This window comes from Coturnix japonica, chromosome Z, assembly GCF_054131305.1.
Source record: "Coturnix japonica strain WE chromosome Z, WE-NBRP24, whole genome shotgun sequence".
In the NCBI taxonomy this organism is placed as follows: domain Eukaryota; kingdom Metazoa; phylum Chordata; class Aves; order Galliformes; family Phasianidae; genus Coturnix; species Coturnix japonica.
The window spans coordinates 64,549,317-64,576,693 of NC_140702.1; the positions used below are offsets into that span (position 1 = coordinate 64,549,317).

General features: G+C 42.2%; 4 protein-coding genes across 15 annotated transcripts in view; 1 reads left to right on the plus strand and 3 right to left on the minus strand.

The window, feature by feature from the left end:
• Nucleotides 1-10,642, minus strand: part of DNAJC21 (DnaJ heat shock protein family (Hsp40) member C21) — a 16,541-nt gene extending 5,899 nt beyond the window's left edge. For both annotated transcript variants that reach the window (XM_015848310.3, XM_015848309.3), the window contains exons 1-7: nucleotides 10,437-10,642; nucleotides 10,099-10,192; nucleotides 9,076-9,196; nucleotides 7,502-7,624; nucleotides 1,853-2,157; nucleotides 478-632; nucleotides 40-127 (exon numbers count right to left, since the gene is read on the minus strand). In XM_015848310.3, coding sequence (XP_015703796.1) covers nucleotides 40-127; nucleotides 478-632; nucleotides 1,853-2,157; nucleotides 7,502-7,624; nucleotides 9,076-9,196; nucleotides 10,099-10,192; nucleotides 10,437-10,533 — 983 coding nt within the window. In that variant the 5' untranslated portion in view covers nucleotides 10,534-10,642. The remainder of the gene's footprint in view (nucleotides 1-39; nucleotides 128-477; nucleotides 633-1,852; nucleotides 2,158-7,501; nucleotides 7,625-9,075; nucleotides 9,197-10,098; nucleotides 10,193-10,436) is intronic.
• Nucleotides 10,643-10,867: 225 nt separating this feature from the next.
• On the minus strand, nucleotides 10,868-14,971 carry BRIX1 (biogenesis of ribosomes BRX1). The gene is made up of 10 exons (XM_015848312.3): nucleotides 14,791-14,971; nucleotides 14,014-14,125; nucleotides 13,554-13,597; nucleotides 13,253-13,323; nucleotides 12,819-12,868; nucleotides 12,636-12,709; nucleotides 12,491-12,541; nucleotides 12,143-12,244; nucleotides 11,581-11,709; nucleotides 10,868-11,296 (listed from the first exon to the last, which is right to left on the minus strand). The coding sequence occupies exons 1-10, from the start codon at nucleotides 14,941-14,943 to the stop codon at nucleotides 11,033-11,035; spliced, it is 1,050 nt and encodes a 349-aa protein (XP_015703798.2). The 5' UTR covers nucleotides 14,944-14,971; the 3' UTR covers nucleotides 10,868-11,032.
• Nucleotides 14,972-14,992: 21 nt separating this feature from the next.
• On the plus strand, nucleotides 14,993-18,893 carry RAD1 (RAD1 checkpoint DNA exonuclease). Of its 2 annotated transcripts, XM_015848313.3 has the most exons (5): nucleotides 14,993-15,352; nucleotides 16,246-16,354; nucleotides 17,176-17,434; nucleotides 18,187-18,285; nucleotides 18,547-18,893. In XM_015848313.3, the coding sequence occupies exons 1-5, from the start codon at nucleotides 15,158-15,160 to the stop codon at nucleotides 18,728-18,730; spliced, it is 846 nt and encodes a 281-aa protein (XP_015703799.1). In that variant the 5' UTR covers nucleotides 14,993-15,157; the 3' UTR covers nucleotides 18,731-18,893. The 2 variants fall into 2 exon arrangements, with proteins under 2 accessions (XP_015703799.1, XP_085386025.1); XM_085529899.1 differs by lacking the exon at nucleotides 16,246-16,354.
• A 2,393-nt stretch (nucleotides 18,894-21,286) lies between these two features.
• Nucleotides 21,287-27,377, minus strand: part of RAI14 (retinoic acid induced 14) — an 85,431-nt gene continuing 79,340 nt past the window's right edge. For all 10 annotated transcript variants that reach the window (XM_015848307.3, XM_015848306.3, XM_015848305.3 and 7 more), the window contains 4 exons: nucleotides 25,572-27,098; nucleotides 24,596-24,745; nucleotides 23,527-23,592; nucleotides 21,287-23,274 (listed from right to left, as the gene is read on the minus strand). In XM_015848307.3, the coding sequence (XP_015703793.2) occupies nucleotides 23,197-23,274; nucleotides 23,527-23,592; nucleotides 24,596-24,745; nucleotides 25,572-27,098 (1,821 nt within the window). In that variant the 3' untranslated portion in view covers nucleotides 21,287-23,196. The remainder of the gene's footprint in view (nucleotides 23,275-23,526; nucleotides 23,593-24,595; nucleotides 24,746-25,571; nucleotides 27,099-27,377) is intronic.

A 27,377-nucleotide genomic window follows, 5' to 3' on the forward strand; every position in this document is an offset into this window, starting at 1 on the left:
ACTGCTGAGAAGTTCCCAATCATATACACACACACTTACGCCTTCTCAGTTTTTAACAGCTTGTCACAAGCAGGGCAGTAGAGATCATCAGCATATTCAGCTTCTTCAGCTACATCATTCTGTCTGTCTGAAGAAATCAATGGGGATTGAAGAGACAAAGTCAGAAAAGCAATTTTCAAGGATGTTGCTATTAAAAGCCCCAGGAAACAGTCACAACACTGACATTCAGCCCCTTCAGTATTACTCATATTCAGAGACATCAATATAATCTCACCAAATCATATATTAGTGTAAATTAACAGCTATGGCTTTACATCTTCTCACGTTCAAAGGAAAATATCAGGCACTCAGCCTCTAACCTGGCAAACCAGTCTTGGAGAAACAGGACTTTCACCACATGTACCTGGGTTCCAAGTGTAGTGAGCCAATACTCACACTGCGGCGGTTCATTACAGGTTGCACCCTCATGCTCCATACCTTCAGCATCTTCTTTTGTTTCGTGCCCTTCCAATTCAACTTCAGCATCTGATCCATCTCCAAATTCCTTTTCATACTGTGCCTCCATCTCCTTCAGTTCTTTCTCCAGATCTGACATAGTTATCCAGCTCTGCTCTTTATACTGTTCAGCAAGCCTTTAAAGAGAATAATATAGTAACTTCTACATGGCACTTATGAGACTGGAATTACAGAAACTGTTATTTAAAAGGTAGCTTGGTCTTTTCTGGCATTTCAGGTGGAAATTCCTGAATTTATTATGATGGAGCAAAGAACTGTTTATTAGGCCTGGAAATCTGAGCAGGTAATTTATGATGCCAGTAGGCACACTGACACTGCTAGTAAAGAGATATTAAAGTAAGTGGATCCTGCCTGAATTTCATGCAGGAAATGTACCACCACATGGTAAATGTCAAGCTCACAACAAAGTCATATCAATCCTAGAAGTGCTACAGTTGCTCTTACCTGCTCTAAGATCCAAACCAACAAACAGCACAGCAATGCAAAAACCACTAGAAAATTACTGCTTAACTTTGTGCTACAGGGGTGTCCCCATTCAGTTTTCCTAGTAACAAGTGAGACCCAAACTAGTGCACCACAGCATAGTGGAATTTTCTACAGCTGGGTCCTGAGTACAAAATCATTAAACCATTTATCAGTAAACATGTGCCTCAGCTTCCTTCTTAGGAAAAAAAAAGAAAGTAAACTAACAAAAATTAAGTGCAATAATGTATTTCACGTGTATGTGAATTATTATATTATGATTTCAATGAACGTGCTACAGGAGCGCGATTCCAAAACCAGTATTTAAGCTCCTTCCTCTTATTTTCAGCTGAAAATTACTTCTAGTTTAAAGAACTTCTGCTCAGACTGGCAGACTCCCATTCTCTTCTTTATATTTCATGAAAAACAAAAGCACAAAAAAGTACATTTAGTCCACTAAAAGGTACCTCTACCAAATTAAAAGGAAAGCAAGACTACATTTGTTTTTCATACATTCTTTTTAGCAGATAAAGTTCCAAAGCAAATGAAGCTAATAAAAGCCCAGGTTGTCACAGACCTGTTTTGCTTCACTCCTAACATTCCTCCCCTGGTAAAGGAAAGCACACTGTGCTATTACAGCCAGTTGCCTGCAGTGTGCAGAGGTTATTCCCTCATTTTCTTGGATTTTTCTTTTGATGTCAGTACAAGTAAAAAGGTTTGTCTTGAAACCAAAACTAATATAGAAAATGGTCAAGGATTTATGAAAGAGCATGTACAGCCACCGCTATAATTGTATCATTATAGCCAAACTGCACGGTAGACAGTGATAGTTTCTCCAGGCTTAAGATAAGCATTTCTTTCCATGTTTACATACTTGGCTTGTTTGAGTTTTTGCTGCCTCCGAATTTCCTCTGCTTTCCTAAGTTTTTCTGCATTCTGTTCTTCTACAAGTTTCCTGTGAGCCTGTACTCTTCTGTCCCTTTTGCGAATAAAGGCGACCAACTGACGGACTAGTTCGTTCCTCTCTTTTTTTGCTTTATCTCTGGTTTTCTTGTTCTCTTTCTCCATAGCTCGTTTCTCCCAGCGGTTCGATGCCTGCCGTGTGTCATATTCTTCTTTCCAAGCAAAGCTTTTCTGAGTACAGAAACTTTGCCAATAGGCATAGAAAGGGTGGACTATCTGTTAAAATAAAAGAATTAAAAATCCAATTAGTCACTTTATTAGGGAGTGTGGCAAAAACCTTACCAAATAACTCAGGAGTTCCGTGTCTTCTCTATAGGCAAAGATTGTTACCCAGAGCATAAACGAATCACCATGAGCTCTACTGAAATCTCTAATGCCATCTTTGAAACTTCAATGCTTCTCAAATCAAAAGCCTCATATTTAAACTATTCCAAAACCCAACTTCTAAAAACACACAAATTCAGGATTGTGTCGTGCTAACAGTAGTGCCAGATGCTTAACTTTGCTGTACCTTTCCTTTCAAAGCACAGCCACAATCAGACATTGTGTAAATAAGCACATACTGTGTAACATCCACTACACCGAATTACACCGAAGGTCACCCACACGTTTCCAACAGCAGCCAACAACCACTATGCAAAAACAAAACAAACAAACAGCAAATACATGGCGGTATTTCTTCCCATCACGCTCCATCTGCTTCCAGAGAAAGTGAGAGAACATTTAACAGCTCTAGACAATTTCTCCTTCATGAATGCTTTTCTTTTTTTAATGTCTACAAAATGTTATCATATACAGTATCATGAAGCTGTGACTTGCAGTTTAATGAGCGGTTCTGTAAAGATGCACTTACTCATGTTTTGTTGTATCATATAACTGCAGGGGAAAAAAAAATGATGCCCTCTAGCTTTCACATTAGAAGAAACAGTAAATTATCTTTCCTTATTCTCTTTTTTTACTACTCATGAGTAAACACTAGTAAACAATAAAGTGACATAATGACTTTGTTTCCACAGAATCAGAGTTGAAAGGGACTACTGCAGATCATCTAGACCAACCCCCTGCTAAAGCAGGTTCCCTAGAGTAGGTTGCACAGGAAAGCATCCACATGGGTCTTTAATATCTCCAGAGAACTCCTCTGTGCAGCCCATTCCAGAGCTCTGTCACTCTCAAACTCCAGAATTTTCTTCTTCACTTTTGGACAGAACTTCCTGTGTTGCAGTTTGTGTTTGCTGCCCACAGTCCTGACATCCCTTGCTGGATGCAGAGGGTAACTTGGTGACCAAGGATCAGGATAAGGCTGAGGTACTTAATGCCTTCTTTGCCTCAGTCTTTAATAGTAAGACTTGTTACTCCCAGGGAACACAGCCCCCCGCACTGGTAGATAGGAATGGGGAACAGAATAAGCCCTGCATGATCCATGATGAGATGGTTTTTGACCTGCTCCAAAAGCTGGATGCTTACACGTCCATGGGGCCTGAGGGATTGCACCCTGGAGTGCTGAGTGAGTTTGTAGATGTGATTCCCAAGCCACTCTCCATCATCCTTCAGCAGTCGTGGCTAACTGGGGATGTCCCAGTAGACTGGAAAATGTGACACCCATCTTCAGAAAGGGACAGAAAGATAATCCTGGTAGCTACAGACCTATCAGTCTCACCTCAGTGCCAGGGAAGGTTATGGAAAGGACAGCCTCAGGAGCTGTCATGGACCAGTTAAAGGTCAACCAGGGGATCAGGCCCAGTCAGCATGGGTTTACGAACAGTAGATCCTGTCTGTCAAACCTGATTTCATCCTATGACAAGGTGACTCACTTAGTGGATGAAGGTAAGACTGTTGATGTGGTTGGTCTACCTGGACTTCAGTAAGGCCTTTGATACTGTCCCCTACAACATCCTCATGGAGAAACTGGCTGCCCATGGTTTGGATGTGCATATGCTCTGCTGGATGAAACACTGGCTGGATGGCTGGGCCCAAAGGGTTGCGGTCAATGGGGTTTAATACAGTTGGCAGCCAGTCACGAACATTGCCCCCCAGGGCTTGGTACTGGGGCTGCTTCTGTTTAACATATTTATTAACCATCTCGATTAGGGGATTGACTGCACCGTCAGACGACACCAAGTTGGGAAGGAGAGTTGATCTGCCTGAGGAGAGAAGGGCACTACAGAGAGCCCTGGATAGACTGGATCGATGGGCCAAGGCTAACAGCATGAGTTTCAACAGGACCAAGTGTCAAGTCCTGCATTTTGGTCACAACAACCCCAGGCAGCCCTACAGGGTTGGGAAGGTGTGTCTGGAAAGCTGCCTGACGGAAAGGGACCTTGGTGTGCTGATGGACAGTCAGCTGAATATGAGCCAGCAGTGCGCCCAAGTGGCCAAGAAGGCCAATGGCATCCTGGCTTGTATCAGGAATGGTGTGGTGAGCAGGACTAGGAAAGTCATCCTGTCTCTGTACTTGGCACCGGTGATTCCTCACCTCAAGTTCAAGTTTGGGCACCTCAGTACAGGAAGGACATGGAGGTGCTGGAGCAGGTTCAAAGAAGGGCAACAAGGCTTGTGAAGGGCTTGGAAAGATCAGCCCTATGAGGACAGGCTAAGGGAACGGGGGCTGTTTAGTCTGAGGAAAATGAGGGGAGACCTTGTTTTCTTCCAATATCTGAAAGGTGCTTACAGCAAGAGCAGGGCTGGTCTCTTCTCACTGGTGACAGGATGAGGAGAAATGGCCTCAAGTTGCACCAGGTTAAGTTTAGGTTAGATATCAGGAACCACTTCCTTACAGAAAGGCTTGTTAAGCACTGGAATTAGGCTCCGCAGGGAGGTGGCTGAGTTACCATTCATGGAGGTGTTTAAAAGCTGTTTGGATGTGGTGCTCAGGGACATGATTTAGCAGAGGGCTGTTAGTTATGGTAGTATGGTTAGGTCATGGCTAGATTCGATGATGTTTAAGATCTTCACTCTCAGCTCTCTCTTCTCCAGGCTGAACATCCCCAGGTCTCTCAGCCTTTCCTCAGAAGGGAGACACTACAGGCCCATAATCATCATTGTGATTCTCTGCTGGTCTCACTCCAGAGATTCCCTGTCTTTCTAGAAGAGGGGAGCCCAGAACCAGACACAGTTTCCCAAGTGTGACCTCACCAGGGCAGAGTAGAGTGGGAGGAGGCTCACTTCCCTTGACACGCCATCCACGCTCTTTCTAATACACCTGAGGACACCACTGGCTTTCCTGGTCACACAGGCATACCACAGGCTCATGGCCAACCTGTTCGCTACCCAGGACACCCAGGTCTTTCTCCACTGAGCTCTTTTTCAGCAGGTCAGCCCCTAACCTGTACTAGAGCACATACTTATTCCTCCCCAGGTGCAAGACACTACACTTACTCTTGTTGAACCTCATCAGGATCCTCTCCATTCAACTCCATAGTCTGTCCAGGTTCTGCTGAATGGCAGCACAGACTTCTGGTGTGCCAGCCACTCAGGTTGGTATCCCTTTGTTTTGTATCATTTTGTTTTGTTCTCTGTTTCTCTCCAAATAATTCCTAACCTTCTGCATTTTGCATATTTGGGAAACAGGAAGTTCAGACTTTTTTTTTTAAGTTACTCATCCCATTAAACTTTCTCTTTACTACACCCCGCATACACCCCTTTGCATCTCCACACACACTGCTGTTTTTCCTACTTTTGAATACTTCACAGAACAAGTTCTGGACTTTAACATAACAACTGAACAACTTTCCCATTAGTATTTCTTCTCCTTACATCAGTGGTACAACTACGAACTCCTCAACGCTAATTTTAAATGTCCTTCCTATGTGGGAAGGCTCAAGGCTGTGGCCTCTGGCAGATAAACAGCTATGCAGTTTTTCCTCTGCTGTCACTAAAACCCAGCTGTGTATGTCGAACAATATAAGCAATGATAGACTATTAGTTGAGATTTATGCTTCAAAATGAGAGAACTTGAGTAGACAGGATGCAAGGCCACCAGCTGATCATAGTATCATCCACCCCCTCATCAGCTTTATTAGCTATGAGATTTTCCTCCTCCTCAGTGGCCACCTGAAACATGAGCCCCTGGTCTTGTCAGTCTCCTGGACATTGTAAAGCATCTCTTGCTGGACACTCAGGTTGTTGCTTACTATGCATACTCAAAGCTATCTGCTTTTGTTTCTTTTGTTCCACAGCTATTTTCATGAAGTCTTGTTAAGTTGTGGACTTAAGAATATATTCCCTGTTTGCCTGGCACTCACTGAGTCACCTCCCAAACCTCTTGCAAGTTAACTCAGAGGGATAACGACTTTCCTGGTTAAACAAAGCTATTTTCCTTGATGTAATTCCAAGAATCACATAATCCCATTAAATAAATAAGAATATTCTGTTCCCATAACAACACGAACAAGGCAGATGTCTAACGATAATGGTGCCAGAATTACAGCTGATTTTGTAGCTACTAATTGTCAGCATTAAAAGTAGTTTTTGGTTTATGGCCATATCTATTCTACAGTCTTGACATGGGAAGCTCCCAAAAGATGTTCCAAGATCAACCAACCCATCAACAGATGGAGCTCTGCAATTTTAGACACACATGAAATATATGCTCCCTGGGAAAGATACCTAATACCTATTTGTTAAGCCATCCTGCAGTTCAACCTGAAATTAAAATACCTGTTCGGGCCTTTTTAGTGCCAAACTAGCTAATTGTTTCCAACTCCAACAAACTTTTGTGCCATCAAAGCATCTCATTTGTATATATCAATTTAAATTTCATAAATAATGTTACACAATATACTACTATTAAAAATGAAGGGAGAAGCAGGAAGCTAGGAGGAATATTTGCAATATTGCTACCGTGCAATTAATCACCAGGAAAATAGCTATTATGATAAATAACTGGTAAACCAGATGGGCAGAAATCATGTGTCCTCTAAGCATTTGTTTTTTTCTCATATCCCAAAAGCAGACATGCAATATCCTGAAAATTACTAGAGAATAATAGTAGGTCACAGGAGTGCCACAACAGGAGCTCACATGGCAGGTCAATTATAACATCTTTATTTTTCAATAGGCATTTATGTTGTAAATGAGTCTTCATTTCCCTAAATGAAGCACAATACTATCCATGTTATTTAAAAAAATCATTTATAATATCCATTGCTGTAACCTACGTTGCATTAAAACACTGGTAAACTATTCTATTTACATCTCAGTGAGCATGTTTGGTGCTCTGTTTGGTTGGGTTTTTTTTAGGCCTTGCATCAAGCACACTGCACTTAAGTTTCATTGGCATAACTGATGGTTAGCCCAGCAAAATGTTTGCTTGACAACTTACCAATAAAAGTCTGTTGGCTACTACAGTCCAACAGGAAACAACAATTCTGATTCATCTAAATGTTATGAATCACAATATAAGCACTTCCTTTACAGTAATGAACTACTACAGTAAAAAACACAGTAGAAATGTGGCTTTGTGTTTGCCTCAGAGATCACCAAGAACATTTTCTTTGATTTCAGCGTGAGACAAAGTAATGACAGCACATTACTTTGAGTTTAGCATTAAACTTGCTCTTACCGTGTCATAGTCACTGTGGGAATACCCAAACGTAGGGAATTCTTCAGTGTCTTCGTGAGTCACATATTCCATCTCTTCTTTTGTAATTTGCTCAAAAACATGTCGATAAACTGTAAAGAATCCCTGAAATTTATTTAAAAGAAACAAATGATTATTTGTTCTACATTGTTCAATAATAAATGCACAAATACTCTGTTACATTAGTAGTGCCCTTCACAGAACATAAACAATTCAGAAAAAAATTACAGCTCTGAAGAGCAATTCAAAGTGAGGGGAAAGGTCTTGTAAGCAGTCACTCCTTTACGTAGCCTTTCTCATACATCAAACAATCTGTAGCCAAAACTAAGTAAAAAAATAAATATGCTACAGCATGCAGTCAATGTTAATTAGAGTCTGGTTACACATTACTAAGCTTTGAGGAAGTTCCAAATATAAAATTTACTACAATGTACCCCAACTATATGTTTACTTTTTAAATTAAGATGATACTGGCTTACTCCTACCATAGTAACACAAAGACAGATGGGGATTTTCTCTGACAGAAGTTTTCCTAATCACCTGGAGCTTTTTAAATCACGAGTATCTTAAAATACAACAGGGAATTAAATTTTTGGAAGCATGCTTCCCTCAAGCAACATTACCATTTGTCCTCAGCTTAAAGCACTCCAGCTTGTGAAAGACATTTCCAAATAACTACTACTAAAAAGCACTGGAATACTTCACTATTTAATGTATATTAAAAATACAGACATATTTTGAAGTTGTACAGTTCAGTAAGGAGTCACAAGTAAGTAATTACCAGACAAAAAAACCAGTAATTAAGTCTTGTCCAAGCATCAAGCATAGGTTTGGTACTTGTACAAAAAATTGTTACTACCACTTTTGCTCAGCAACACCATGCACAGCTTTCCACTGCTAAGCAAATACTGACATTTGTCATAGTTTCAGCTGGGATGGAATTGTTTTTGTCAGAGTACCCGATATGATGCTGTTTGGTTCTAGGACAACAATTCTGATAATGTTTATAGTTGCTGTCAAGCAGTGCTGTACAAAGCCAAGGCCTTTAGCAGCAAAGGGCCCAAGGAGATGAGAAGGAACAGAATTAGGGCAGCTGACTTAAACTGGCCAAAGTGATATTCCATACCATATGACATCAAGAGGAAGGAGTTCTGAAGGGGGTGAGAATTCATCTCACTCAATTCCACTGCCTGGGGGGCTAGCTGGGAATTGGCTGTGGGGTTGTAAGCAACTGCTTGTGCATCACCTATTATATCTATCTATCTATCTATCTATCTATCTATCTATCTATCTATCTATCTATCTATCTATCTATCTATCTACCTACCTACCTATCGAGCCATAACTGTTTTCCATTTCCTTTTTTTTTTTCCCTTAGTGAATAGTTTTATCTCAATCCACAAGTTCTACTTTGCGTCTTCTAAACTCTCTCCCCCACTCCACTGGGAAGAGGGGAGTGAGCAAACAACTGGGTGCTTCTCAGCAACCTGCTGGGTGAAACAACATTTTTCAATAAATTTAAATTGATTTATTAAGAATATGAATTAATTCACTACCTTTTCATCATCTCCATATCCAGAATAACAGCTAACAGTGAAATAGCGCAGCAGATCCAAACTATCATCTTGATAATCTCCATCCACTCCTCTCAGCAGTGCTTCCCTGTGGTTATCATACCTGGCAAAAATCAATGATGTACAGAAAATGAATATTCTCCAATAACAATAAGACACAAGTAACATGTAAAAACATGTGTATTGCTTCACTCTACATTTGCAGCACTGGAAAGGAGGGTTACCAGCAGTTTAGGAGTCGGTTTTGTTCACAGTAAATGGTATGATGCTGTGTTTTGGCTTTGGGAGAAAAACAATGTCAATAACACCGCAATGACTTAGCTGTTGCTGAGCAGTGCTGTACAGAACCAAGGATATTTCAGATCCTCACACTACACTGATAGTAGTGAAAAACTACTTTCCTTTATAGGCGGACAAATTTAGTGGAGGTGCTCCTGGCTTCATAAGCTGGTAGATGCTTCATCCCACTTGAAAAACACGTTATGCAGAACATTTAAACTCAAAAATCTCTTACAGAGAGATGTTTGAGCATATTTCAAACTAGGACCATAACAGGAACACAGGAAAGTGGGGCTGCGGCGATAACACAAGAGCAGATAGATACCAATGCCTCCCACATGGGAGGCAGAAAGTGATGCCAGCATCTCTGGGGACATTCAAGGTCAGACTGGACCAGGCTTTGGGCACAGAGATCTGGCTGTAGGCAACCTCGTTCACCGCAGGGAAACTGACTAGATGGCCTTCATAGGTATCCTCCAACTCAAACAATACCATGAAAGAAACCATCCTTACCACAGGGTAAAGCACTGCTAAGGCAGACCCACAGGCCAGAGGCCTGTCCTCATTTCTAATCAAGCCAGGGAGTAGAGAACTCTAAGTCCTTGCTGTGAAGGGAAGGGAGAAAAGCCAAGCAACAACAACAACAACAGAAAACAAACGAAGCACAAGAAGCAATACAGACACACAGAAGTATTTTCAAGCCCACTACCGGGTGGATTTACTCACCAGGCTCTCTCCTGAGGATCACTGAGCACATCGTACGCTGCCTGGATTAATTTGAACTGTTCGGCAGCTTCCTCCGCGTTCTCAAGGTTTTTATCTACGAATTAAACGAACAAACCGTCAACAACTCCAAGCACAACAGCAGCACCCCTCCCGCAAACAGGAAAGGCGCTGACTGACACAGGACACAGGGGAGCGCAGCCCCCGGCCCACCTCCAGGCTGGAAGCACCCGCGAGCCTTTACACGACCCTCGACTCCCTCCCCACCCCGCCCGGTCGCCCCCTCCCCGGCCCGGCCCGGCCCAGCCCTCCCTCCCGTCCAGGCCCGCAGCAGGCCGTACCAGGGTGCCATCGCAGCGCCAGCCGCCGGTAGGCCCGCTTCAGCTCCTCGTCGGCCGCGTCGCGCCGCACGCCCAGCACCTCGTAGTGGCACCTCATGGCGGCGGGGACGGGCGCGAGGAGAGCCGGCCGGCAGCGACAGCGGGACAGCCGGCGGGAAGCCAAGGAGCCGACCGCGCGGCCATGCGGAGCAACGAGAGGGAGGAGCAGCGAGAGGAGGCGGGGCCGGGCGGCTGGAGACGTGCGATGGGCGGGGTGTGCAGAGGGAGGTGTGTGAGGGATGGCTGAGGGCTGTGGGGGTGATGGGCACAGAGCAGGGGAGGCACGATGGGCAATTACCAAAAGCAAGGTCCAAATATTCCTATTTCACATCTCCCATTTTCATGTTTTTTAAAACCCAGAATCCTCTCAGAGACAATAAAAAACGCACAAATTCAATAAAGAAACTGATATTTATTTACTTAGAACTGAAATCCAGTTAGTTTTACAAGTAGAAAACAAGTATCCCCAATATTCTGTCAATGTAGCTAAGAAATATTTAATATAGCTACATTAGACTAAAAGATGACTTTGGCATCTCCATCTGTAACTTCTTGGCTTATGCTTCAGTTCTGAAAAGCTTTTTCTGCTTCTTCCTCTGAACTTTGCGCGGTTTCCTTTTATCTTTTACAATTGCCTTTGACTCTGGTTTCACAAGCTGTATTTCCACTGGCTTTTCTTCAGCTGGAGTTTCAAAGACCACTTCAGTGGGATCCTCTTCAATAAGCACTTTACTCTCTTTCTTCTTCATCATTTGTACTTCTTTCACTTGATGTTTCTCCTTAAATTTAGCAGCTATTGACAGTCTTATCAACCGTCGGTGCTACAAAAATAAAGATTTAAAATAGAACATTTCAAATAAGCAAGATGTAAGAAACCAGATATTATAACAACAGGCTGGATCTCTGCTTCATTGTCAAAATCCACCACATAGTATTACTTTTCCACTGACAGGAATTTTGTATTCATTACATTTTTGCCCAATCACCCTGTTCTCCAACAGTTAAGGCACTGCAAAGAGATTCAGGAGAAGGCACATATGGTTCTCCTATACACACAGCTTGCAGCTTTGAAAGTAACTGCTGAAGAGAAGACAAGGCTCCTTACCATGTTTGGGGACTGATAATAGGGATTCTCATACAGAGTTGGTCCTCCAAAGCTACCCTGGAAGATTTTTATGAGATTCAGGACAAAACGAGGCCCAATTTCTACTAGAGATGCATCCTCTTCTATTATCTGCAGTAAAAAAAAATAAAAACACTTTATTTCAAATTGATTGAATCAATGTATATGACCTTGTTTATAAGCCACACTTTTACAAACACAATTCTTTATGTTCTGTTTGGGTCAAGCAAGCATTTTAGAATCCCACACATCTGTGAATTCCTCAGAAAGTAAGCAGCAACATACTTTGGAATAAAGCACCAAGTGAATTTAAAAGTCAAGTGAAGCTTAGGCTTTCACTACCAATTCCTCTTATTAAGAGACTCACAGAACCACAACTAACAGAGAGCAAGCAGAACTAGACAGAACTGAAACAAATTAACTCCAGAGAAACAGGAAAAGGCACGTTCTATAAATAATTATTCTTCTTGTTTTACTGTAATTAATGGATTTGATATAGTTACTCCATTGAGCACCACTGAAAGAGCTGAAAAAGACCACTAACCTGGTAATTTCGAAACCATATTCTCTTGTCTGTGACGGTGAACGTGAAAACATGATCTACAAAAGGCTGGCTTTTGGGATGATACTGTGGTGTACTAAATATCTGAAATAAAAAGCAGCACTTCTCAGTAACTGTAGTTGTAAAGGGACAAGCATTAATTTAAGTTACAAAGTCTCTGATTCCAGATTACATAAAATAAGCTTAAGGACAAGAGTCCAAGTGACTTTAAGAACAACCCTAATTCTTTTGAGCATTTTCTGCAGACTCTGAAGTGTACGATTTGTATGGGGGTACAAAAAGAGAAATTAAAATAACTTACAAAAGATGATGTCCATGCTACATACTGACCTGAATAAACAACTCCTTCAGCAAGGCATAGTGTGGCTCCTTGTCGAAAGTCTACAATGGCAAAAATCACATTTTAGATACAAACTTAAATGCACAAGTAATGTAAATATTTAATGTATTACATGTTCATAAGAACTATACTTACTGGATCAAAGGACAGAAGGGGCCGTGAGCCTCTTAAGCAGTTTCCTGTCATCTTCAATTCTGCCAGCGTGTGAACTAGTAATTTTTTATTTTTTTTTATATTAAAAAAACCACATTTTATTACTTAGACAAAGTTAAATAGACAAGAAAGTAATATTAAACATAGTAATATCAAACAACTTACTGTTCTGCACTAAGAATTTAGCTGATGGTCCCTGTGGAGTATTTGAAAGCCTGCAGAACAGAGACAGGAGAGAAAAAAAACCTTAAGAGCAGCCATGAACTTGTGCTGGATATCTACAGTACACTCCAACAAATCATTTCTGTACGGAAGTAATCTCAGTCACTTTTATAGCAGCACTTTTAGGATATTCTTTAGGATACTTATGCATACTTGCTTTCTAAACAACTCTGTAAGAAGTTTTAGTAAACTGGTCTGTGGAACCAACTACATGTTTTAAGTTTGTACTACATACAGCAGAAGAGCAGTATTCTTTATGACTTTAAACTAAGCAGTATTTGAAGCAGCCTCACTATTATGGTAACAAACTTTAGGCAGAAGCATTGTCAGTTATATATACAAATGCAATTAACAAACAAAACATGGTATTTACTTACCACATATAAAGATCTTGTTTCTTTTTAGCTTCAAAGAAGATGCACTTATTGCAGTTTTTCATTTCACACACCTACACAAGACATATCAAAAGGGTTATTTATGCAGTCATGAAGACAGCTTCAGAAATTTTCCATATTAATTTCTAATGTCTCTTAACCAAAAGACAGCTTTCTTTTGGCATCACCACCTTTTCAGTATCAATTTTCAGCTATGAAGTTACACAACTCTACAACTAAAAAGAGATGTTTTGAGCTTGGTTGCCTCTTGCTCACAGAAAATAAAGATTAAAACCAGAATTACCTCGTTAATTACAAACAGCTTGTCTTTACGGTCCATTTTAGTATCTGGAAGACAAAAACAACGTTGAGAAGGCCTGAACACATAATTAAACAACAACATTTTATAACGGTGTTTGCACGAGTTTTTACTGGCTGTGAATGGAAGATCAGCTACCAAGGGCTTTTTAGCCACGTCATGCTATCACAGAATATCCTGAGTTGCAAAAGATCCACAAGGATCATGGAGTCCAATTCCTGGCTTCAATCATTTGTTCAATCCAATTGAAACTGAATAAGCCTGGTTTGTTATCATGTATTTTCCGAATTCTAGAATGTGTCCTATGACGCTTTTCTGCACTGTAACAGATATTCAGACTACATTTTGTATGTCCCATTATTCACAGTCAGTCAGTACCAGATTCTCAGAAGTACTTGCTTTGAGGCCACCCTGCAAATGCAGTATGGATAACACTCAGCCCTACCTGCTTTAGAATGAGGCATCAGCGTTCTCAGGTCTTGCATTAGGTGCCTTGTTCTGAAATTAATCCCACGAGAGGAGAAAATAAGCACCCGCTCCTTGTTCTTCCATTTACCCTAAAAACAGACAAAAGCGTTAAGCAAGAACCTTAATTTTCTTAAAGTTTCTTACAACAACACCCATTTGAACTGCAACAACAGAAAAGATGAGCAAGAGCATTCAGAGCAATCTCATCACCCGCACAGAAACTCTGCAAAGGTTCGACTTCTGACATTACTACTCACTGCAATGCATATATATAAAAGGCACATAACAACATTAAGAACTCCGCACACAATGGATGTTTTAATAAGAGGGCCCGGCAGAGGCACAGGCTGCCTTCAGATGAACATGTGCTGCGTGCTCGGGCCGCAATGTGCTTCAACGAGAAGCAGCAGCAACTACAGCCGTTCCTGAGGCTCCTCAGAGCAACTCCGACACCAAGCACACTCATCATCCGTAAAATCGTCTGGATAGAACTCAACTGAAGGCGTTTCTAGATTGTGGTAATACAGCTGAATCGAACGGCCCAGAACAGCGCTTTTTTGTCAGCGCTTCCCAGGACGCTATTTCTGTTTGCAGTAACATAATTAGAATGGAACCGCTTCCCAGGACGCTGCTTCTGTTTGCAGTAACATAATTAGACTGTTACAGCCCTCACAACCCGCGCAATGCCTGAGCTCCCCTCAGCGCCCCGACTCCCAGCGCCGCCCAGCTGGGCCCCAACGCGCCCTGCCGCTACCTGAGAGACCGGCGCCGGGATGCTGTACTCCTCCGGAGCCGCTCCCTCCGGGGCAGCCTTAGCGGTGGCCTCGTTCGCAGCCGGAGCCGCCTTCACTCGCTTCTTCGGCCTCGCAGCAGCCGGCAGCTCACGCTTCCTCTTGGACACCGCCATCTTACACACACCGCGCCGTGCGCACCTCGCACTTCCGCCCGCTCGCCGCGCCACCGGAAGCGCCGGCGCAGCTGATAGCCGTGGCTTCAGGCCCTGTAGGCCCGTGTAGGCCGCGCTAGGCCAGTCCGGTCCCGTTAGGCCGCGGTAGGCCCGGTCCGGTCCCGTTAGGCCGCGGTAGGCCCGGTCCGGTCCCGTTGGGCTCCAGGAGCCGGCCATGCCGTTCTCCACGCAGTCCCCCGGCAGCAGCGAGCAGTACGTCCTGACGGCCAGCCTGGATAACGCCCGCAATCTGTCCAGCCTCCTCAGGGCCGTCCACTTCCAGGATCACGCCACTTGCTTCGCCACAGACAACGGGCTTCGGGTGACTGTAGAGGATGCCAAATGCATTCAGGCCAATGCGTTTATCCAGGTAGGGTCTGGAGGCTGAGCTGCAACCCGTGGTTAAAGGGGCTGGCAGCGATAGGGACTCGATGAAGTGATGTGGTAGAACTGGTGTACAGAAGATGAGCTGTGGGGAAGGGGAAGCTTTAGTAAAGCCATAGAGTATTTGCAGAAGCTGATGTGAGGAAGATGCAGTGATTAGAATGTGGCCATTAATTAATCATGTAGTGTTTGGGAACAGTCACATTGTCAAATCCTGCCATGGACAGATCATAAAATCATTCATGTTGGAAAAGACCTTGATGGGATGAGAGGTAATGGCATCCAGTTGTTCCAGGGGAGGTTCATGTTGTACGTAAGGAAAAACTTATTCTCAGAAAGAGTGGAGAGGTGTTGGAACAGACTACCCAGGGAATTGAAGTCATTGTCCCCAGAGGTGTCCAGAAATGAGGAGATGTAGCACTGAAGGACGTGGTTTAAGGAGTCTTGTGGGGATGGCTGATGGTTGGACTAGATGATCTCAGCAGTCTTTTCCAACCTTCATGTTTCTATGCTAAGTCCAGCCATCAACCTGACCTCCTCATTCTCATCATTAACCCAGGTCTCCTAATGCCACGTCGACACATTTTTTAAGCACCTCCACCACTGCCCCAAGCAGCCTGGTCCAATGCTTGATCACCCTCTTCAGAAGGAGAGTCTTCCTCATACCCATCTGTGCCTCTCCTGGTGTAACTTGTTATCATTTCCTTGTGCCGTATCACTTGTACCTAAGAAAACAAACATCTCCATTACTGTGATTATGTTTTAGGTAGTTATAAGCAAGTGAAGAGATCTCCCAGTCACTGAAAATGTAAGACATGAGTAAGTTGTGAAGTAATTGGAAAAGCTTCACTGTTTTCATCTCTTACTTTTCTCCCAAAGGCGGAAATTTTTCAGGAGTTTCATGTTCAGGAAGAATCAGTCGTGTTCCGAATCAATTTGGCAGTTCTTCTTGACTGCTTGACCATTTTTGGAGCCAGTTCTTTGCCAGGTATAGTGTATATATATGTATATATTCCTTGACTGTGTGTATGTATAGCCTGTAATCGCACAGTGAAACCTGTGCTTGTCCATAGGTAGATATCCAGTCTTAGTAAAACTTCTGACTTCTTTACCTCAAGCTCTTCCAAGGGTGGAAGCTCTCATCCTTAAGAGGTTGGAACCTGCAGTTTAGAACTTGTTGAACAAGTGTCCCATTGCTGTGAACCATAGCAGAAGTCATCACATTGAGAGAGAGTACAGATACAGCTTGGAATTTCTTAAAATTTCTTAAAAGAAGCAAAGTGTTCCCTTTTATTATGGGGTCCTTTTCGCTCTTCAACACAAATGTTGAATTATATTCCTTTTTTAAAAAAAAAAAAAAAAAGCAGGGAAATTTTGTTTCCTGGGAGGTTTTTTCTTCTGCTTACTTAAGGAGTGTTCAAAAAGAAGTTTTCACAAGCAAAGATTGTTACAAAGATAGTTAGGTTAGCTGTGTGGGTCCTGCAGGATGCACTATATATTCATATGGAGTAGCGTGAAAGGATGTGGGCTTTCTCATGCTGCTTTACCACTGGAGCTATGTGTTGAACTCCAGATTCCTCTACTGTTACTGCTGTCTGAACTGAAGACCCAAACCTGAACTGCCCTGTGATTTTAGTAAGCTAAACATTCAGATGTTTAAGAAAAAGAGATACACGACCATAGTGCGAGCTAAGCTGTGTTAAGTTTTGTTTGGTTGTGCTATATGACAGGAAAACCTGAATTTCCTGAAGTGATAAGATGCCCTGATGGACATTCTCTGAACAACATGTATTTCACATTCCTTTTCAGGAACATCAACAGCTCTTCGGATGTGTTATCGTGGGTATGGCTATCCCTTGATGTTGTTCTTAGAAGAAGGAGGAGTAGTGACAGTGTGCAGAATTAATACTCAAGAACCTGAGGACTTGTTAGACTTTAATTTCTGCAGCACCAATGTCATCAATAAAATTATCCTGCAGTCAGAAGGGCTACGAGAAGCATTTTCTGAACTTGATATGACCAGTGAAGTTCTGCAGATTACCATGTCTCCAGATAAACCGTATTTCAGGTACTAGAAGCTATATTTTCAACTCAAGTGTTCCTGCTCATCCTATTTGCTCTTCCCTCGGTAAGGACTGGAATTTTACAGAGTGAAGAGGAAAAGCTCTTAGGAGAATTAGAGTCTGGGGCTGTTGGTTGATGAAAGACTCAACATGAGCCAGCAATGTGTGCTTGCAGCCCAAAAGGCCAACTGTATCTTGGGTTGCATTGTGAGAAGTGTTACCAGCGGGTAAAGGAAGGTGATTCTGCCCCTCTACTGTGCTCTTGTGAGACCCCACCTGGAGTACTGCATCCAGTTTGGGGCCCTCAACACAAGTAGGAGATGCACCTCCCCTACAGGGATTGGCTGAGAGAGCTGGGATTCTTCAGCCTGAAGAAGAGAAGGCTCTGGCAGGACCTTATAGCGGCCTTCCAGTACCTGAAGGGGGCTATGCAGAAGTTGGGAAGGGACTTTCTGTACAGTGTGCATCAACAGGATGAGTGGAAGTGTCTTTAAACTGGCAGAGGGTAGATTTAGATTAGATATTAAGAAAGTATTTACTGTGAAGCTGGAACAAGTTGCCCAGAGAGGTTGTGGATGTCCCCCTCCCTGGAAGCATTCAAAGCCAGGCTGGATGGAGCTGTGAGTATCCTGGTCTAGTGGGAGGTATCCCTGCCTATAGCGGGGGGGTTGGAACTAGATCCCAGTCAACTCTGTAATTCTGTGATTTTTCTGTAACTGCTGTCAGTTGTTACGGGATGGTGCCTCTTGTCTTGCAGGTTATCCACTTTTGGAAACGCAGGAAGTGCACATCTGGACTATCCCAAGGATTCAGATTTAATTGAAGCATTCCACTGTAACCAAACCCAGACCAACAGGTCAGTAAGTCCATGATCAGTGCGCTCTGTAGCAGCTCATTCATTTGTGACAGAAAGCGAAAAACGCTGATGATGAGTTACTGTAGTAAAATTCTTTGTCTAAGCAAAGTGATAGCAGTATCTATCCAATGAAGCCGCCATGAAGAGATTAACACATAGTGTTGCTAATTACTTTGTAGTTATTCTGATGAGTTTTGTTGGGAGTAGCATTTCAGCTACTCCTTATGGGCTGTTTTTGAATGCTATTTTTCTCCCCTACAGGTACAAGATTTCTTTGCTTAAACCATCTACAAAGGCACTGGCTTTGTCTTGTAAAGTTTCAATTCGAACAGATAACCGAGGATTTCTTTCACTGCAATATATGATCAGGAATGAAGATGGACAGATCTGTTTTGTAGAATACTATTGTTGCCCCAATGAGGAAATCACTGAAGCAGAATTGTAGCTGTATATTCTGATTCTGGTATCTGTATTATATTCATGAATATGTGAAGTGTTGTAAGTTTATAATACTGACTGAAATCTGTAAAGAGAGATAGAGTTGATAATACTTTTATGTATTTTTTTTACAGCTGTGGGATTAAAAATACTAAGTCTTCTTTCATAAATTCCCTGCTACTGTTTCTCAGCCTTGAGACAGAAAAGAAGCAGAAAATAGTATTAATCTCCAAAAGTCACAGACACCACACATGTTGAAGCTGTCATTTTTGTTTGTGTTTTGGCTTTTGTTTTGGTCTTGTTCTAAGCAACTACTTACGGGGAAGTGTGAGCTCTAACTGTATGTTAAGCAGCCAGTTAAATTCCAATTACCAAATTTGTCTTGAAAGAGAATGACATTCTCAGTTTCATTTCATGATAGCCGCAGGTGCCTTCTTTTTTCAAACAGTGACGTGGTGTTTTGGTGAAACCAATGGGCTTCTCATCATAGAATCATAGAATGGCTTGGGTTGGAAGGGACCTCAAGGACCATCAAGTTCCAACCCCCTGCCACAGGCAGGGTTGCCAACTGCTAGATAAAGTACCAGAGCAGATTGCCCAGGGTACCGGGGCCCTTTTCTGGACCTGCTCCAACAGCTCCATGTCCTTGTGTTGCAGTTCCCAGACCTGGACGCAGGGTACAAGCAGAGTAGAGGGGGACAATCACCTCCTTGTCCCTGCTGGCCATCCCTCTTCTGATGCCGTACAGGATACCATTGGCCTTTGGGCCTGCCAGTGGGCACTGCTGATGCAGTGTCTGTGCTGATGGCCCAGGTCAGACTATGCCCACATATGCTGATGCTCCCTAGAAGGAAAGGCAGCAGGTGCTGCAAGGTTGGGGTTTCCACTGCTGGAAGCTCACTTTGCAGAATGCTGGGCTGCCTGTACAGAGGAAAGGACTGATCTAGAGCTGTCCTGGAGGAGCTAAGGGTGCTTTTACCTTTTTCATAGTACTGAGGGGTGCATTCCTTGCAAACAGCCACAGTCCAGGGGTGCCCTGGTGACATTTGTTAGGAAAATGCAGCTTAATCCAGTGCTCTTCCTGCTTCAGAGATACGAAAGCAGACGAACATTTTTGGACAGGGCATTGGCACATACAAGGCACTTGCCGTGTTATGGCACGACGTGCAAGATGAGCACTCGCGCTGCCAGCCCAGCCACCACCGGGGAGCGCTTTGGTTCAGCTGAAGGGCAGCGCAGCCACGTGGCAGCTGCAGCCCAGCACAGCTGTGGGTGTGGGTGCTGCTCGCCTCCCAGGGCGGCCAGTCAGGCACAGCCCACAGCGCTGCTTCCCACAGCAGAGCTCCTGGAGGCGGTGAGGTCAGTGAGCTGTGCCTGTTTCCAATCTCCAGCTTCTGGTAGGAGGCCCCATTACCAACCGTCTGAGCATTTCAGGCTGGCAGAAAGCGCAAGAGGAGGGCCAGCACCAGGAGCCTGGACAGAGCTTTAAAATCATGGACTGAAAAATCGATGACTGTGTAAATACCCGTGTTAAACTCATCAAACGGGTCTGACAGAGCAGCCAAAGGTTTGTAAATCACTATGTGTTGCCTTAAAATGCTTCAGGAGTGACACGCTGTATCACAGACATGCTGTGCTCCTGAAGCCAATGCCAGGACCCTGGACTTGGCATTTCCAGCACTAAATGCATAAACCTGGACCACAAAGGGGCAGACCTGATGTCAGTGAGATGCTGTTCCAGGAACCCATCACTGGCTCCCATGATATCACAGCTCAGGAGAACGTGGCTCTTTGCAGCTATCTGACAAAGCACTCCACTTGCCAGCGACAGTCTGCCAGCAGCAGCTTTCTGCAGCTACAAGCACTGCGTGTTAAACGTCCTCAAACAGGGAACCTATTAAATCACAGCTCTAAATCCCTTTTAGCTGCAGTTTACCACTGCATGTAGTTCTAAGAATGGCATTAACAATCATTTTCATAAAGAGAGAGTTAAGTTTCAAGGCAATCAAACTCTGGACCCATTGCTTGCAGAGCACTTCACTTCTCCCTGCAGCAGATCAAAACCAGAGCACACAGAGGACTTATGCCACTGATCTGGCTTCAAACCTTACACCAGTTCATATTTGCTCGGAAAATAGTACTCAGTTTTGTGCCTGTCTGCAGAATTTGTGCTGGGTTACATCATGTCTGTCTGTGCTGCTGCTCTGTGCCTAACGCACAGCTCCTACAGGAGCTTTTCCACCTGCTTCTACAACACACTACATGATGACCCGCAGTGTGGCTGCTGATCCACATCAGGAGGTGTGAGCTTAGTAATCCAGCAGCAATCAGAAATGAAACCAATAATATACAATATGAAATGACTCAAAATCTGGCCCAACAGGTGATCTCACTGTATTTACTCTGCACACCAGTCTATCAGCACTCTTGCTCAAAGGAAATGCACTACTGAGATGCTTAGATACATAGAATATTGGACACATTTGTACTACAGTAAAGCAGTGACTGTAGCAAAATTTCCCTCAATTAAAAAAAAAAAACAGCTGAAGTCACATAACCAGGATGGAAAAAATTGGGAACAGTTTATTTGCTGCATAAGGAAAGTTCTTGTAAATTACATATAAAGAAACTTGCTATGCTGTAGTGTATAATTTTCAGTATTCCACAAAGATAATTGTAATAAATATACAAACCAAAACAAGGTAGAAGACTAAAACCCGCCAGGCAACCTACAAAATGGTTCACCGAGTCTGATACTTTGCAGCAGTAGCATGCTTACAATTCTGCTGTTCATTCTCAAGTGCTGCAGCAAAATTCTTTTCACATTTCTTTGGAGCATTTTCAAAACCACCTAACTAGAAAATACTGTCCAAAACAAGCAGGCACTAGTTAAACCACCCAAGAAAAGTAACACCAAGGTCTAACTGATGTAAAGGCTCGTTTTGCTTGTTAATTTGTTTTAAAAATCCAATTCAGTTTTGCCAGGGTTGGGAATTATCTGATATAAGTGCACTCTAAGTCCAGCCAGCCTCTGGCACCGCTGGCTCTTGTCCTGTTATGACTCTATATTAATTTCACAGGTCATACAGCTCTGGAGATTTCTCTAGTAGAGATGCATCCACCAGCAGGGAGAAAACAAACAGCACAGTGAAGCTGCAAGATCGGTCAAATGGCACCTCAAACACAGTGTGTGATTAGAAAACGTCTTCCATAATTTCATACGAAACCACACTGGGCATTTTTTTATTTGACTTCTAAATCTGAAAGTGCTGACAAAAGATTCTTGCTGCCCCTGGCCTCTAGAAACATCATACAGGGATTTCTGAGTCTTTTGGAGTTCTCCTCCTATCATTTCTACATTTGTTGCCACATGAGGCTGAACTGCATTTTATACCTCACTGCTCTGGACCACACTGACAGACAGGTCGGTTATTCTGTATAGATCTTGTTCAAACTGAGAGCACTTCTCTGTGCTTCGCTATTACTGAATACTTGGGGGTATAAAAAGAATTTCTAATACACAATTACCTAAAAATATTTGTTAATAAGCTTAATGCAAATATTACGTAGAAAAATGGTTTAGTTACAAAAAAATTAATTAGAGGGCCAATAAAAATAGACTGAAGAGAAGATCTTTACAAAAGTGAGGTTAGGAAGTACGAGGCATTAACATTCACTGTAAACATCCTGTGTTCACTAGAATCCCTTGTCTAAAGTATATGTTCTGGTTTTGTTCCTGAGCTTCACGGCAACACTTGCATAGATAGCTAAACCTATTATAATTAGTTGTTTGTACAGACAACTTCAATAAACTACTTATTTTACCTTTTGAAATAGTTTTAGTTCAAGGAAATTATGAAGCATGGTAGGACTTTTGAGTACTCAGTGCATTGGATGGGTTGGGACAGCCACATTACGGTGTGCTGGTCTTAAATAAAATTAGGTTACTAAGTAGAGCTGTTGGATGTTCTGGCTCACCATGAAGATCTACTTCTGCTCACTGCTGCAAGGCTCACTTCTGCTCTGCCAGAGACTGCATGTGGCAAAATGTCTGGAATCTAAGTGCTGCACCATCAAGCAAATAAAATATCCCCATTAACAAGATGCAGCTTATACACAGTGCAGGAGTCCTTATGGAGAATTTCACCGTTATCCAGGTGACACGAGCGCTTGCCTCCAGATTAACCTCCCTCTTGGAGGAAGCTAGAAAGTACTTTCAGAGTAAACATGACGTGGAGTGGCCTAAGTCTGAAGAACATACTCGCATTTTGGATATGGAAAGCAGGCATGTGTTTAGTTACTGCTAATGCAGATGCACATGGAAAGTAGTAGAGACAGACAAACAAATCCACCTCGCAAACAACACAACAACAAAAAAGCAGCAAATTGCCAATTTTAAGTCTTACGTTAAGGCAAATCTAGATAAACACCCATAACAGCATTAATAGAAATGGGGAGATTTGCTTTTTTTGTTTACTTCTTCTGCGATTGGCTTTTGCACATGGATAAAATTTGTTTAAGCACCTTCTGGACATCTTCATCCATTTGACCCTGGACAAGGGAAGAAAAGAAGAAAAGATGATTGAGTGGAAATATTTTGTGGCTCCTTAGAGCGATTTGCAAGCTATTTCTAAGGTCATTACATCGATTTCCCAAGACAGCAGTGATACATCTATGCTTAAACAGTCAAATGCTTGGGGAGGTACATCTTTAATATAGTCTGTAGTGTTCTTAATAGTTCTACAGCAGAAACATCTGGCAATAAAATACCAACACTGCGTAACCAGTAACACCGAGCCTTACCTGCACAGCATAGAGAAGATGCATCCTGTAAACTGACACAGTTTCCTGATGTTGTTTCTTTGTTTCCTAGAAAACAGTTAAGCAGAAAGTCACAGAGCATTCAGAATGGCTGAATTCAGAAATCCCCACTCAGATGTATGGAGCTCTGCAAAAAATATAGGTGATCATCTAATGCGAGCGTGGAAAACCATCTCAAACTCTCTTGTGTGCTGGCAGCTGCACCAGACATCATTTGCTGGGAAACAGTCCACAGAAATGCTGTAATTGTACCCGCCTCATACTGTACCAACCAGAAAATGGTAAGATGGTATCAGTGGTAAGAATCACTGATGTAAAGATGTGAAACGAGAACATACTCTGTTTATAAGTTTATCAGAAAACAAAGCAGAGGAGAGATGACAATATTCTGACAAACCAACCCTTGGCTGCAGTGGAGTCTTTTCCTAATGTCAGTAACCCCTCTGTCAGCAAATGCCTTCCTGGGGAAAGAGATACTTCCAAATGTCTTAATCCATTAAATCCTGTTAACTACTATACGTTCAAAGAGGGAAATCCAGCCTTCTTCGTCATGATAAGAATAACACATACCAGAAGCAGTCTTTCCAAATAAATGTTTGGACAGATGCCGTTGGGAAAGCCAGTGTAAGAGAAGGAACAAATGCTTCTGTCCTATTTTAAATCCTACCCACCCCCCTAACACACTGCATCTGCATTTCACACTGCTTTCCTGGCCCTTGAGCAACAGGAAATGAAGGCTCTTTACAGACATGACCTGACTGGAACAAGAGACACCCACAGGCCTCTACAGTGACAGGATGCTATATACATATTAGCTATCAACCTCATTATTTCTCCCCATTGCAAGGGATTTATTTTTTTCTGGACTATATGCACATTAATTCCTTCATCTGCCTGCTTTTCTTCCTGAAAAGCCAGGAATACCTTCTCATCTCCTCTAAAATGAGTGATAACGCTACTTTGGATGGGCAAGCTCTTAAAAATAGTAGAATGTTGTGCACATCTACAGAGAGCTGAGAGTGAGGGTGGGTTTGTGAATTATCACACTTACAGTCAGTTGGTTTTGCAGCTGCTTCACTTGTTGCTGTAATGCCTCCAGCTGCTGACTTTGTCTTTTGGGGGCACTGGTTGAGTAGGAAAGCTGAGAAAGGCTGTTCAAAGCTTCTTTTAATTTGCTGACTTCCTTGGACATTTCATTGATCTAGAAAGGCAAAAAAGAGGTTTTCATTAAATGCTTAAATGCATACTATATCTCATTAATCTTATTCTGTCAGATATTTTGGACATGAACTGAAAGAGCTGGGGAAAGGTGAAAACTCAGTGGACAAACAGAGACATTGTGTAAGCAAAGAATTATAACGCTTCTCTACCTCACTCACAGCAGTCATTCAAAATGTATGTACTGCCCTGAAATCTGAGCATTATTTATAAAGGCTGTATTTGCCACCTTAGCAGATGTTGCTTTTAAACACAAGACAGCAACTTGCAAAGAGACAGGCTATCCACAACTTGCAAAACACAAATCTTTTCATAAACAAATGTTTACAGATGCAGAGGTTGCAAGGAAAAACAGTCATTGTGTTGATAGAGCCTGATCCATGTCAGGATTCAGTAAACTTAAAATAGTTGATTTCTGCTGTTGTTTTTTTTGTTGTTGTTGTTGTTGTGTTTTTGGGTTTTTTTTGTTATCCTGTGTTTCCTCATCTCCTCAGAAACCTCTTCTTGCTGTACATTACATTTCTTTGACTTCAGTTACATGAAAACTGCAAACCTAATCTGAAAAGAACTTAAAAGACACGAATTGAAATACACGCATCTCTACAGGGATGGAAGATAACTAAAAAGTCAAAATATGTCCAAGAAAAACTCCTTTGGCTAATATCTGAGGGGCAGTACTGTCAAAGTAGAGATTTTTTCTTGACTCTGTGACTACTGACACAATACAGAGTTACGGTAACTCATGACCCATCTGATATTTTGTAGTCTGAATTCATGTACCTTCTCCACCACTGCAGTCAATCACTAACCTTTTTATCTTTATCCTCTTCTAGCTTTGATGAGCTTTCAGAGTATCTTTTCATTTCTAGAAGATCTTCTTGAGCCTGACGATACTTTTGGTGAAGACCACTCACCTCCCGTTCCTTTGCTTCAAGCAGATTATGCATACCTTCCTTCTCTTCTTTCAAATGCAAAACTTCATTTCTCAGTTGCATAACATCTAATGACACATTTTCCTTCTCTTTGATTACATCCTTCAGTTTCGATGACAAAATACTAACTTCACCTTCTAATGAAGACTGGAGTTTTTCATATGCAGCCCTGGGTACCATTGCTTCATTAATTGCAGCTTTTTCTTCTAATAATTCCTTCTGTAGATTTCTTATTTCACTTTCCTTGTTGGTAAGTAATTCTTTGAGCTCATTTATTTCTTCTTCCATTTCCTTTAGAGTATTTCTAAGTGCATTCATCACCTGCTGGTGTTCAGCAATTGGGAATGAGTTTTGTTTCTGAGTGTCTAACTGCTGTTTTAGCTCTTCTGCTTCATCTAATACTTTTACGTACTGGGTTTTCATTTCTAGTAACTCATTCTCTGCTTTGTATTTCAAAGAATTTGCTACCTCCATCAGATTCTCGTGCTCATCTCTATGTATGTAGTCTGCAGCTACATCATCTAGAGTCTTTCTTTTCCTATAATCTTCAAGCTCTGCTTGCGCTTCTTTGTACAGCTGGGACAATTCACTAAGTTGTCTGTTGAGCTCCTCTATCATTCTGTGCATTGCATCTTTCATTTCTCCGGATTCAGCGCTAGATTCTAAATGTGTCTGATTTGTCAGCTTGTCCTGTAGCCTTTTAATTTCCTCTTGCCCTTCTTTGTACTTCTCAATCAACAGTGCTTTCTCCTGATTCATGTTATCAATAACTGAGCAGTATGAATTCTTTAATTCCTCACATTCTTCCACAGTCAATTTGCTTGTAACATTCTGCTCTCTTTCTTCAAACTTTTTCTGTAGCTCTCTCACTTTCTCTTTTTGTCTTTCAGCTTCCTCCAAGGCTCTCTTCAACTCTTGCCTAAGCATTTCAACTTCTTCACATGTAACCTTCAACTTACTCAGCTCAGAACAAGCTTCTTCACTTTCAGAGGAAACAAGACCCAGTTTCACTTGCTTTTGTACATTTAAAACCTCCTTTGCTGCTTCTTCGTACTTGTTTTGAGTTTCTTGGGTTTTCAGGTTAGAATCAGAGCCATTTTCTGAGATGTCTGCGTTATTTAAGTAACCTGCTTCTGGGACTCTAGACTGGACCTGAGCTTCTAAGTGCTTTCTTTTGGTTTCAGAATTCTCCAATTTCCTCTGTGCATCCTTTAAATCCTCCTGGAGGTACTTTATTTTTATTTCACTGGGGCTTGTCAACTTTTCTTGAGACTGGGTAGCATTTACGGTAGACTTCAGCTCCTGAGCTGAGAACTCGCTTTGCTTATCTGCTGTTTGATCAAACTCTCTTTGGGTTGAATGATAAGAATCTATAGTAGAATCCACATCTTTAGGTGTTCTTTCCTGTGCAAAAATAAATCCAAACAAATGCATGATTAAAACAAGTACACACTGTTCTTTTCGTTTTCCCTTTATTATAACAGAGTAAGCAAGGAATTATTGCTGCATCCTACAGAGCGGGTAATTAAAACACAACAGAAGGAATCTTCAGGAGAACTCAAAATCCAGCTGATCCCATTTAAACATCTACAGTGATGGATGGCAAAGGCAGTAACTAATAGCATCTTCTGAAAGTCTGTATTGATCTACACAGACTAATCATCAAAGCTACACAAATTAGAA